This window comes from Malaya genurostris, chromosome 3 (assembly GCF_030247185.1).
Source record: "Malaya genurostris strain Urasoe2022 chromosome 3, Malgen_1.1, whole genome shotgun sequence".
Classification (NCBI taxonomy): Eukaryota; Metazoa; Arthropoda; class Insecta; order Diptera; family Culicidae; genus Malaya; species Malaya genurostris.
In genome coordinates this window covers 27610032-27622712 of record NC_080572.1, presented here as the reverse complement: position 1 = coordinate 27622712, position 12681 = coordinate 27610032, and the positions used below count along the sequence as shown (strand labels likewise).

Sequence of the window (12681 nt, the reverse complement as noted above, 5' to 3'; positions counted from 1 at the left end):
AAATTTGTTGCCAGTAGTGCTTAAAGCCTTTACATGAAAACATGTATAGCATAAAAAAAGCGGCGTTTCCGGATGCGGCCACCTTGAGTCGAGCTGGAAATATGAAAATAAAAATATATATTGATTTTTGGCTTACAAAAATGTTCAATATTTAATGATGCATATACGGTATTGTTCAAAAAATAAACTTACTTTGATCTATTGAATTATTTCATGCAGTGGGTTATTGTTTCGCATATCCCCCAAAGTTTTGTCTCGAGGACGCTTTGAGCCCCGTGTTGGGTGTTTTTCTCTTATAATCGCGAGTGCTCTGTTAAGTCGCTTTTTATGAAGCGAAACATGTCACTATATTTATTCAATATTTTTACTTGCAAGTGGTTCCACGCTTCTTTGAAGATTATCCATTTTTTCACTCGAGAATTTCATCAGAAAATAATCGCGCAATGCGAAGCGAAAATGTAACGCGGCAATAAATGACAGCTGTCGTGCTGAATCTCGGCAACAGCTAGCGCATATTCCGAAATCTCGGCAAACGTCTCTGCTGATGTCGGCATATCTGTTGTTTACTGATAAATTCAGCAAGCAATTATGCCAAATTTCGGCAAAGTGAAGCATTTTACCGAAATATCAGTGAATGCATTTAACGAAGTTCAGAAACATGCGTATTGATTACTGAGCAATCAGCAAATTTACGTGTTGCTGATCAGTTTCGGCATTTTATTATGCCGAGCTCAAGAAATGGTTTTAAGTGTGTATGAACAAAAAACAGTTTGAGTATTGTTGAATTGAACAATGTACCAGTTTCGGTAGAGGGTTTTTTCAAAACTACCATTCATTGCACATCATCTAACTATGAGGTGGATTTCTTGGTAGTACCGGAGAGTACTATGAAAATTAATGGACTAGTGGGTAGAAAGTTCTTGAAAAGTAACAAAATCTACAGAATTATTGTACATCCATTGGATAAAGAAGATCCTACACCGAAAAATTATTACTGTCAGTTGATGTCAGAAGTCTATGGACGAACTGATAGCGATGGTGACCTAGTCTCTCATACTTTAAATGAAGTGAATCTTGACATTGGGGACGATGGATCGACACTTTCCATTACGAAGGTTATCTCCGATTTATTCCAAACCGAATATGTTTCACGAGCGCGTTCGTCTGCCCCAAAAATAAAGCATTCGTTTGGAGTGAAGTTAAAGGATTATAAAGTATATCATGCCGCGTCGCAACGATTATCTGTTTTCGAACGTAAGGAAGTAGTTAAAATAATTAATGAGCTCTTAGATTCGGGTGTAATTAAAGAAAGCAATTCTCCTTACTCAAGTAAGGTGGTGTTGACCAGAAAACAAAATGAGTCGTATCGACTTTGCGTAAATTTTCGTGCCTTGAACAAATTAGTTGAACGAGATCACTATCCAATTCCGGTAATCGAGGATCAAATAATGAAGTTGGGAAATAAGCGACATTTTACATCTCTCGATTTAAAGAACGGGTTTCACCATGTAGAAATTAATGAATCATCCCGTAAATATTTTTCATTTGTTGTCGAAAACGGACAGTCAGAATATACTCGCATGCCATTCGGGTATTGCAAAGCCCCGAAATATTCGTAAGCTATATAAACAAGATGCTTTCTGATTTAATCAAATCGGGGCATGTGATCGTTTTCTTCGATGATATACTTATTGCTACTGAATCCATAAAATATCATCTAGAGATTCTCAGACAACTACTACGGATACTGTCTGACAATCACGTTCAACTAAACTTGTCGAAATGCCACTTTCTGAAAACCCGTTTAGAGTATCTAGGATATGATGTGACGTATTAGGTTTTGCACGAACGTAGCATAACCTCACAAAAATGAACCAAATGAATCAACTTTGACAGCTATCAGTGGTTTGTTTATGTGTTCATTGCGTTCATTCTAATTTGAATACGTGTTAATAGATATGTAAACAAACCACTGATAGCTGTCAAAAGGTGAACTTGATTCATCGGTAGTTCATTGGTGGTTCATTCGAGTGGTCATCGTGCAAAACCTAATAACAACATTCAACCTTCTGTCAAACATGTGAGTGCCATTAGGTTTTGCACGATGACGACACAAATGAACTGCCGATGAATCAAGTTCATCTTTGACAGTTACCGTGTACTTGTTTTGTTTTGCGACTGCAAGTTAAAAACGTATTCCACAGTGAAAATAACTAAAAAGATTGCCCTGTATGTGTTTCCAGCATCAAGGAGCGATTTATGTATGAATCTGTTGAGTGTGAGGCGACTTGCAATTTTTACATTCGAACGATGAACTTCCGATGAACTTTTAAACTGTAAACAAGTACACGTCGGCTGTCAAAAAAAGTTCATTCTGTTCATTTTTGTGAGGTTATGCCATGTTCGTGCAAAACCTAATTAAAGAATTCCCGCAACCGGATTCATTTCGAGCTGTACAGCGTTTCACAGCTGGTCCATTGTACGATTCACTTAAAACAGATGATCCTTTCGTGTTCGGTCCCGCACAGAAACAATCTTTTGCTATGCTTTGCAATATCCTCTCGACGAAACCTGTCCTCAAAATTTATTCGCCTACTGCGGAGACTCAGTTACATACCGATGCATCGTCATACAGGTTCGGTGGAATCCTTATGCAGAAAACAAAGGAGGACAAATATTTCCACCCTGTAATGTACTTCAGTAAAAGAGCATCACCGTCTGAGCAAAAACTACATTCTTTCGAATTAGAAACTATAGCTATAGTGTACAGCTTAAAACGTTTCAGGAACTACTTGTTCGGTCTTCGTTTCCAAATCGTAACGGATTGTAGCGCTCTTCAGTTAACGCTGAATAAGAAAGATTTAAACCAGGGGGACGGGTGTAGCGTGATGGGATAGTCGATGCCTTTCACGCAGCCCGCCTGGGTTCGATTCCCAACCCCGCACATAGGGTCAGAAAGATTTTCTGATCCGAAGAGGCGAATGACCTAAGATGTTAAAGCCTCTATAATTGAAACAAAAAAAAATTTAAACCCCAAAATCTCGAGGTGGGCCTTATTCATTGAGCAATTCGATTATGAGATTATACATCGTGCTGGTGATAAAATGCAACATGTAGATGCGTTATCGCGTGCGCATGTTTATACACTCGAAGATAAACGAGGTGCGTTCGGAATAAACGAAAGTGCTTTGTATGTGAACCAATTGCAAGACGGGAATATCCAAAAGATAAAGCGCGACGTAGAGGATGGTAAGAACGATGGCTACAGGATTATAGATCAAATCGTGTATAAAATTAGGGGAAAGAAAAATCTTTTGTACGTGCGTCAAGTAATGGAGACGTCAATGATGTTCAAGTATCACAACGAATTAGGACATTTCGGTGTGGACAAGGTAGCTGATATGATAACGCGTAACTTTTACATACCTAACTTAGCAGAAAAGCTCAGAAAACACATCAACGAGTGTATTGCATGTATCAACTATAATCCGAAGTTCCGAAAAACCGATGGTTACTTGAACCTTTATGAAAAGCCCGATAAACCGTTCCAAACCATTCACATCGATCACTTGGGTCCTTTGGAGAAAACTAAGGGAAATAATCTACATATATTAGCAGTTTGTTTGAGGCCCATATATAGTTAGAAGAATTTTAAATCACAATCGATATGTTATAACTGATATCGACAAATATCAAGTATCCAGTCGACCATTCACTGGTATTTTCGATCCAACCAATATTAGTTATTAGTAAAGTAGTGTTTTAATTGACGGAAACACAACATATTTGGCGACGAGGAGTGTCTCTGAAATTTCTTTTCATCGAATACCGCGACAGAAATGTTATCCGACGGAGAAACGGAGGATTTTAATGGAACTGCGGAAGTTTCCAACCAGCAGCTGCTAAAGCAAATGGCGGAGCAAAACACCCGGCTGTTGCTTATTCTTGAGCGTCTTACACATCAACAGGCGCCACCGGCAGTTGATCAGAAACGAAGCGCAGATCAGATTGTTGAATCACTGTCATCGGCAATCAGATAATTCTGTTATGATCCAGCGGCAGGAATGACATTCGATCGATGGTTTAACAAATATGAAGATCTTTTCAGAGCGGACGGTAGAGAGCTGGATGACGCAGCGAAAATTCGTTTGTTACTGCGTAGTTTAAGTGTTCCAGTTCATGAGAAGTTCACAAACTACCTCCTACCAAAACATCCACGTGAGTTAACCTTTGATGAGGTTGTGCAGAAGATGAAGGTTATCTTCGGACAGCAAAAGTCATTGTTCAGCAAACGTTACGATTGCCTACGGGTAGTCAAGAGTGATGCAGATGATTACGTAACATACGCTGGAGTCGTAAATCGGCATTGTGAGGATTTTGATTTGGCAAATCTCACAATCGACCAATTCAAAGCATTGATTTTCATCTGCGGAATGCAGTCTTCGAAGGAAGCGGAAGTCAGAACACGGCTACTTTCGAAACTGGAATCAGAAACCGGAAGGGACATCAATCTTGAAGTGCTCATCACGGAATGCCAGCGGTTATCGAACTTGAAACACGATACAGCGCTGGTGGGAAAGCATATCAGTTCCAGTTCCGGCGTACATGCGGTTCAACGGCACCAGCAGCACCAAGCCGCAAAGCCTGCGAAATCAAATTCCTCGAGTTCAGCTGCTCCCCGTTCACCTTGCTGACAATGTGGAGCAATGCATTTTGTCAAAGATTGTTCCTATACAAATCACGTCTGCAAGCAGTGCACGAAGCAAGGACACAAAGAAGGATACTGTAATTGTTTTAACCGTACTGTCAACAAGACGGAGGACAATAAGCAGATGCCTCAGCAGAAGCAGCAGCTCAAAAAGAAGAAGCAGAATCAAGCAAACAGCATCCACGTGGTAAATCAAGTCTGCAGCCAACGGAAATATGCAACTCCACGTATCAACGGTTATCCGGTGAAACTGCAACTAGACTGTGGCTCGGACATTACCATCATCACCGAGCAAAGCTGGAGGGAATGCGGATCGCCTACACTTTCAAAAACAGGACATCGAGCGAATACAGCTTCCGGTGAACAGCTACCGCTAGTGGGAAAATTTGCTTGCGAAATGCAGATCGGCATCCAACAACACAATGGAACCTGTTACGTCACATCAGTAAAGGATCTTAACTTGCTCGGTTTGGATTTCATGAACGCTTTCGATGTTTGGTCAAAGCCGTTGACAGTCATCTGTAACCAGGTAAATCGTTCCAATTCGTACAGTTCAGATGACTGGTATCTTAATCGGTTTCCCGAAGTTTTTAGAAATTCTCTCGGACATTGTACTAAAACAAAGTTGAAATTGTGTTTGAGACCCGATGCGCAACCGGTATTCAGGCCAAAACGACCGGTGCCTTTTCACGCAATACCAAAAGTCGAGGAAGAACTTGACAGATTGCAGTGAATGAACATTATTGAACCGGTGGACTATTCAGACTGGGCAGCTCCAATTGTCTCAGTTCAGAAACCAGGAGGGAAAGTTCGAGTCTGTGCCGACTACTCCACGGGGCTGAATGCGGCAATCGAATCCCACCATTTTCCACTACCCACACCCGACGACATTTTCTCAAAATTGTCGGGAAGCAAAATGTTCAGTATTATTGATTTATCTGATGCCTATCTTCAGGTCGAGGTGGATGATGAATCTAAGCGGATGCTCACAATTAACACTCATCGTGGGCTCTACCAATTCAACTGATTGCCTCCTGGGGTCAAATCTGCGCCTGGAGCTTTCCAACAGTTAATGAGCAAGATGATCGTGGGTATTGAAGGAGTGGAAAATTTTTTGGATGACTTCCTAATTCACAGCAAAGATAGAGAACAACATGATCGCATATTAGAGAAGTTGTTCACTCGAATACGTGAATACGGATTCCACATTCGTCCGGAGAAATGCAGTTTCTACAAAGACGAAATCAGGTACATCGGCTACATTATCAATGCCAACGGTATCAAGCCTGATCCAGAAAAGGTAGATGCCATAGTGAAAATGTTGCCACCAACAGATATCAGTGAACTCCGATCTTTTCTCGGAGCGGCTAATTTCTATGGTAAATTCATCCACGAAATTCATCGAATAAGACAGCCATTGGATGATCTTCTGAAAAAGGACCGAAAGTTTGTGTGGAATAGTCAGTGCCAGAATGCATTCGACAGCATCAAGAGCATATTACAGTCAGACTTGTTGCTCACGCACTACGATCCGAACCTTGAACTCATCGTAGCTGGTGACGCATCAAAAACAGGAATCGGCGCTATCATAATGCATCGTTTCCCAGATGGTCAAATGAAAGCTATTGCATTGAGAACGCTTACCATCACCGAACAGCGATACAGTCAGGTGGAAAAAGAAGCGTTGGCGTTGGTCTTTGCGGTAACTAAGTTTCGACGAATGTTACTGGGAAGGAAGTTTATACTGCAAACGGATCACCAACCTCTACTGAAAGTGTTCGGATCCAAGAAAGGTATTCCACTGCACACAGCGAATCGTCTTCAGCGATGGGCATTATTGCTACTCGGATTCGACTTCAACGTGGAGTATATCGCAACAGACAAGTTTGGATACGCGGACGTACTTTTTCGGTTGATAAGTAATCACCAGAAGCCGGAGGAAGAGTACATTATTGCAGCAGTCAATCTTGAAGATGACATCAACGCATGTCTTGAGGAATGTCTCTCAACACTTCCAATAAACTATAAGATGGTCAGAACAGCAACGAACAAGGACGCGTTACTACAGCAGGTCATACAGTACATCGACAGTAGTTGGCCAAACAATAGCAAGATTACGGATCGAAACATGAAGACTTTCCATTCTCGACGCGAATCGTTGTCCGTAGTAAACGGATGCATCATGATGAACGAGCTTATAGTGATTCCAGAATGCTACCATCAGCGTGTTCTGAAGCAGCTCCATCGTGGTCACCAAGGCGTAGAACGGACGAAGGCAATCGCTCGCAGCGTAGTCTACTGGGCAAACATCGACGACGACATTGAAAATCTAGTTCGTCAGTGTTGCATCTGTGCTAGCACTGCGAAGTCTCCAACACATCATCAACCGCAACCATGGCCACGAGCGGCTGGACCATGGAAAAGGATTCACCTAGACTACGCAGGACCGCTTGATGGTTTCTACTATTTAGTTGTAGTAGATTCATACTCAAAATGGCCAGAAATTTTCCAGACACGACAGACGACATCATCTGTTACAATCAGATTTCTTCAGGAAACTTTCGCTCGATTCGGTATTCCGGAGACTATCGTCACAGATAACGGAACGCAGTTTTGCAGTGCTGAATTCAAAAAGATGTGTGAGCAACTAGGGATAATCCACATCCGTACAGCTCCATATCACCCACAGTCGAATGACCAGGCAGAACGCTTTGTCGACACCTTGAAACGGTCATTACGCAAAATCGTAGAGGGGGAAGAAGTACCATCAGTCGAAGCGTTACAGACTTTTCTACAAGTTTACCGGTCTATACCTAGTGCCTCACTTGCTGGTAAATCACCATCAGAGGAAATGCAAGGTCGGCCCATGCGGACAACATTAGATCTTCTTCGACCATCAGTATTCAACAGTACTCGAAATTATCGTAATTCGAAGTTCACGACAGGATCGACAGTCTATGCTAAGCTGTATCAAAATGCAGATAAATGGATATGGGCTTCCGGAACTGTAGTTGAAGCCATTGGAGGAGTTAATTTTAATGTTCTTCTAGATCAACAGTCAGGTCGCCGTAAGCTTATTCGATCACACATCAACCAGCTTCGGCCTAGATGCGACAACGTTATCAAACCGTCAGCAGTGTCAACTCCGTTTGATATTCTCGTAGACAACTTCGACTTACGAAGGCAAACTTCAGCTCAACAATCTGCGAATGAACTGGGTCCAGTTGACGAGTTCCACGATGCCAGTTCAACCACATCCAACCAACCAACAACGCAGCCACTTATTCAGAAATCCTCCAGACCAACCAGAGTATCTCGGATTCCCAAACGCTTAGAAGATTACGTCGTTGGTTAGGAATAAAGGGGGAGATGTTACCACCCTATAGCGACAACCCTGAACCGTTATACGGATGGGCCAAGCTGTCAGTACGCTTGGGCGGGAAGAGAAAACTTTTACTTTTGTTCTCACTCATAAAATTGAATTAACGAACGACTGATGTAGTCGAGATAATAAATATTAGTTATTAGTAAAGTAGTGTTTTAATTGACGGAAACACAACAAATATGAAATTGTATCAAAAATCTAACCCGAATACCGATACTAAAGAAAATGTAACCTCAGAACAGTGAATAACTTTGCGTCTTTGTTACATGCTGAAATCTAATGGGCTTAATCATCCAAACTTTCCAGTACTTAACAAACTAACGATATATTCGTAATTCTTGCTTACTCATTGTTTCACAAACATTTTGTATAACCACTAGCAAATGTATGTTCTATTGAGGACAATAGAGATGCCAGGATTGGCCGAACTGTAAGAGAAAAAAAACGAACTTTGCAACACAGTATCCATCAACTATGATTCACAGCAATATGAATAGCAGTTTGTGTAGACTTCCTGTATATGTTTGTAGAGCTACGAAAAATAAACACATTATATTTTGTTCTTCCTTCACGAACGGTACGTCTGAGTTTATTGAGCTGAGAAAATTCCCGATCGTAGATAATTGTAAGTAACGAGCTTACAATATGAGATTCTAATATATTTGCACTATTGGAAATTCCAATGAAAATTACATGTTGTATCAATATCATGTCAAACATATAAGATTATCATATAGAACATAAAACTTTTCTTAAAGTTATTTTCATCAGAATTTCATATAGCGAATGGAATTTCCAGATTCAATAAAATTTATTAGCAACCCCCTATATACACAACATATATTGGAACAATTTATAAAGTGCATATTCTATTCAATCAGAATTTATATATATATATATATATATATATATATATATATATATATATATATATATATATATATATATATATATATATATATATATATATATATATATATATATATATATATATATATATATATATATATATATATATATATATATATATATATATATATATATATATATATATATATATATATATATAGATTCATGTAAAACATATGGCTTGTTGTATAACATTTATAAATAGCCTTTAATGCAGGCCATTATAGTTCAATATACCAGTAATATATAGATCAAATGATTACTATTGAATTAAACAAGTGATGCGAATATGCAATATTGTTAAAAACAATGGGCTTATTATATTAAGAGGAATCAAAAGCTGCAATAAAAGATATTTATATTATTATAAAAACTTTGTTATTTATTTTTATCATTTCATAATTATTTCGTTTTTACACTTACGTCTATCGGTGATTTTCGTTTATCGCGCTGTTCTTTCAGGATTCGAGCTTTACTAGTGGTGAATCCCTGGAAGCACTTTTTAATATTAACGGTAAAGAAGTGTGACCCCAAAGCTATTAAATAAAAAATAAATCATTTCACTAGTCAGTAATGAAAAAAATGAAACATACCTTATTATTTCATGATTCGTAAATATATTCTTAATGGGACTTGAAAGAGCTAACGTGTCTGCGATTATAAATTGCTTTATGATGCAGAAATCACAGGTGAACTGCCTGAAGCAGCTGATGAATATCGAGGACTCACCACATACATTATAAAATGGGATAAGTTCTATCGAGTTTTCATATAAATCGTATGTGATATTCTTATCAATTCATTATTGTTACACTAATTTAGACTTCATGTACATTCTTAATAAAAAAAAATGTAAATTTTCATATGGCTTCAATGAGTTATACGATGCATACGAATTAAACAAGTAATGACATTTTTAATGACTCGTGTAAGGGCCGCTATTGATTATTTTTTAGCTCCACCCTATTCGAACACGTCACTCTCTCACACTAGGTATTCATTCGCTCTTGATTATTAGCACTTGTCAGACATTTCATTCCTTCATTCATTCGTTGGTACCGCTAGCTTTACGCTTGAAGTATGATAGTTTCTGCGTGGTACGATATTTCCATTCACAGTTATTGAAATGTATCCTTGCTTGTGTGGTGAAATATCTGGAAATACGAAATGTTTTCGTAGCATGTGTGAACTGTAATTGTTAAAAATATTTTTTACAACGGTAAGTTACAGATATGTTTACGTAAGTTCAGAACTTCCTGAATAGATGGTCACAAATAATTTTTGTTTGCGCCTCGTCATCGATATAGCATATATTTATGATACCGTTTGCTCATACAAAGCATAACCAGTTTTTGTGGACTATGGAAGATGAGTATTCTTGGTCGAGGTCGTTATCTTTATGCTAATATGAGCGCAACCACGTCCACATGGCATACAACTATAACCGGATTTATAGTTGTGACCTCAAATAAGGGATGGGTTTAAATATTTCAAAATTTGTCAAAGCGAATAAACCCGTTAGGTACGAAGAAAGCAATCTGTTCAGTTTAATTAAAAATGTAAAGTTTATCTAGACACTTATTGAACTACAATGGTTATTATTGTTTATTTTCAGATCAACAAAAACGATAGAGGTGCAATGTGGCCTACTAGACGACTGTTAAAATACGGCCTCATCGGAGGATCATTGGTTGGAACCGTTCTGAGTTTGCATGCAAATGACTATGATATTAACTCAATAGGTATAGTCAGGTTGGGTCGAGCAGGAGTAACTGTTTTCGACATTGCTGCTACTTACCAAGCCAATTTGTACAAACAGAAATGGCCAGACAAAACAGATCCAATCTATATAAAATTAAAAAGCGACACGCATAAGCTGGCTGCTGAAAAGTTACTAGAACTTTGTCGCTCTAATCGGGGAGTGTACATAAAAGTTGGACAACATATTGGTGCACTGGAATACTTACTTCCATACGAGTACGTGAATACTATGAAGATTTTACACAGTAATGCTCCGCAAAATCCCTTAGAAGACCTGTATAAAGTAATACGCCAAGATCTTAAGGTGAATCCTGAAGATATTTTTTCATCATTTGATGCAGAACCACTTGGAACGGCATCCTTAGCACAGGTGCACAGGGCTACACTTAAGGATGGTACTGAAGTTGCTGTTAAAGTTCAGCATCCATACGTGCGAGGAAATTCAATAGTAGACATCAAAACAATGGAAACTTTGGTCAAACTAGTAGGGTGGACTTTCCCAGATTTCAAATTCCAGTGGTTAGTGAAAGAAACAAAACGAAATTTACCCATTGAAATGGATTTTGAGCATGAAGGACATAATGCTGAAAAAGTAGCCGAAATGTTCAAAGAGTACCAGTGGCTTAGGATTCCAAAAATTTTCTGGGAATATACCACCTCTCGAATTTTGGTGATGGAATTTGTCCAAGGCGGTCAAGTCAACGATTTGGATTATATCAAAAAAGAAAAACTTGACCCATACGACATTGCCAACAAGATAGGTCAGCTGTATGCCAATATGATATTTTTGAAAGGGTTCGTTCACAGTGATCCTCATCCGGGTAATATTTTGGTGAGAAAAAGCAACAAAGGAGACACTGAGGTGATATTATTAGATCATGGTCTGTACGCGAACTTAACGGAAAAATTTCGTTATGAGTATTCGAAATTATGGTTGAGTATATTAAAAGTAGATCAAATGGGAATGAAGAAGCATGCTCACGCCCTTGGAGTCGAAGGTAGCATGTGGGGACTGTTTGCTTGCATGGTTACTGGACGGCCATGGAACTCCGTCATTAGTGGTATTGACAGGGTAAAACAAGATGAAAGCGAGGTGAGCTTAGTATTACCTTTAACAGCTGTCTGTAATTTCGCATTTTTTTCCCACAGAAAGAAATGATTCAGAAGGAAGGAAAACTCGTTATTCCACATATTTCAGACGTTTTGGAAAAGGTAGACCGTCAGATGTTACTGGTATTGAAAACGAACGATCTGATTCGGGGGATCGAAACGACACTTAAAACTCAGAATAGAATGACTGCCTTCTGGGTGATGAGCAAATGCTGCATTAAGAGTGTTGGTAATCAGGAATACCTGGAAGCGACGGATCCATGGCGCAAACTGTCCACATGTCTCCGGGAGAATTGGGCTATTCTGAAGCTGAACCTGTACTATCTGTACCGAGGTTTAATGAGTTTACATTTGTTCTCAGCACTGAGAATGATATTTTGAGTCTAGCAAACGAGGACAACCGATTTCGATGAAAGCATTATCATTTCATGTTATTAATATAGGTTTACAAATTTTGTGAAGAGAATTGTTTGTTCCCCCGGTTAAAGCCGAAGTAAAATGAATGATATATAAAAAAGAGAATTGTTTATATTCGATACCAATTGATGCTTTTAAGTGTTTGAGCTCGTTTGTATAATGATTCACAAATAAATCTATATATTGACTCGATTTTTTATTCATCTAGTTTTGACATAGAAAACGTTTTTATGTTCTATACAATATACGAATAATGAGATCGTATAAGCAGTGGTCAGGTAGTAAACATCTACAGCTCGACCAATTTTCAACAGCTTCTCAATACCATTACACCTACATCTTGGAAACATCTTTATGCATCGATTCGAGTAGATAAAAGTATATATTTTAG

General features: G+C 38.8%; 2 protein-coding genes across 3 annotated transcripts; both read left to right on the top strand.

Moving 5' to 3' along the window:
- The first annotated feature begins 5789 nt into the window (after nucleotides 1-5789).
- On the top strand, nucleotides 5790-8063 carry LOC131433744 (uncharacterized protein K02A2.6-like). Its single transcript, XM_058600332.1, has one exon. The coding sequence runs from the start codon at nucleotides 5790-5792 to the stop codon at nucleotides 8061-8063; it is 2274 nt and encodes a 757-aa protein (XP_058456315.1).
- A 1970-nt stretch (nucleotides 8064-10033) lies between these two features.
- Nucleotides 10034-12477, top strand: LOC131437445 (aarF domain-containing kinase 1). Of its 2 annotated transcripts, none has more exons than XM_058606799.1 (3): nucleotides 10034-10221; nucleotides 10618-11856; nucleotides 11913-12477. In XM_058606799.1, exons 2-3 carry the CDS (start codon nucleotides 10642-10644, stop codon nucleotides 12252-12254), a joined length of 1557 nt encoding a protein of 518 aa, XP_058462782.1. In that variant the 5' UTR covers nucleotides 10034-10221; nucleotides 10618-10641; the 3' UTR covers nucleotides 12255-12477. The 2 variants fall into 2 exon arrangements, with proteins under 2 accessions (XP_058462782.1, XP_058462783.1); XM_058606800.1 differs by lacking the exon at nucleotides 10034-10221 and adding an exon at nucleotides 10339-10524.
- The last annotated feature ends 204 nt before the right edge of the window (nucleotides 12478-12681 follow it).

Excerpts from the sequence above, each read along its gene's own strand:
- LOC131433744 (XM_058600332.1), top strand. The coding sequence starts at position 5,790 with ATGATCGTGGGTATTGAAGGAGTGGAAAATTTTTTGGATGACTTCCTA.
- LOC131437445 (XM_058606799.1), top strand. The coding sequence starts at position 10,642 with ATGTGGCCTACTAGACGACTGTTAAAATACGGCCTCATCGGAGGATCA. Across the intron at positions 11,857-11,912 it reads TAAAACAAGATGAAAGCGAG|AAAGAAATGATTCAGAAGGA; the intron begins GTGAGCTTAGTA and ends TTTTTCCCACAG.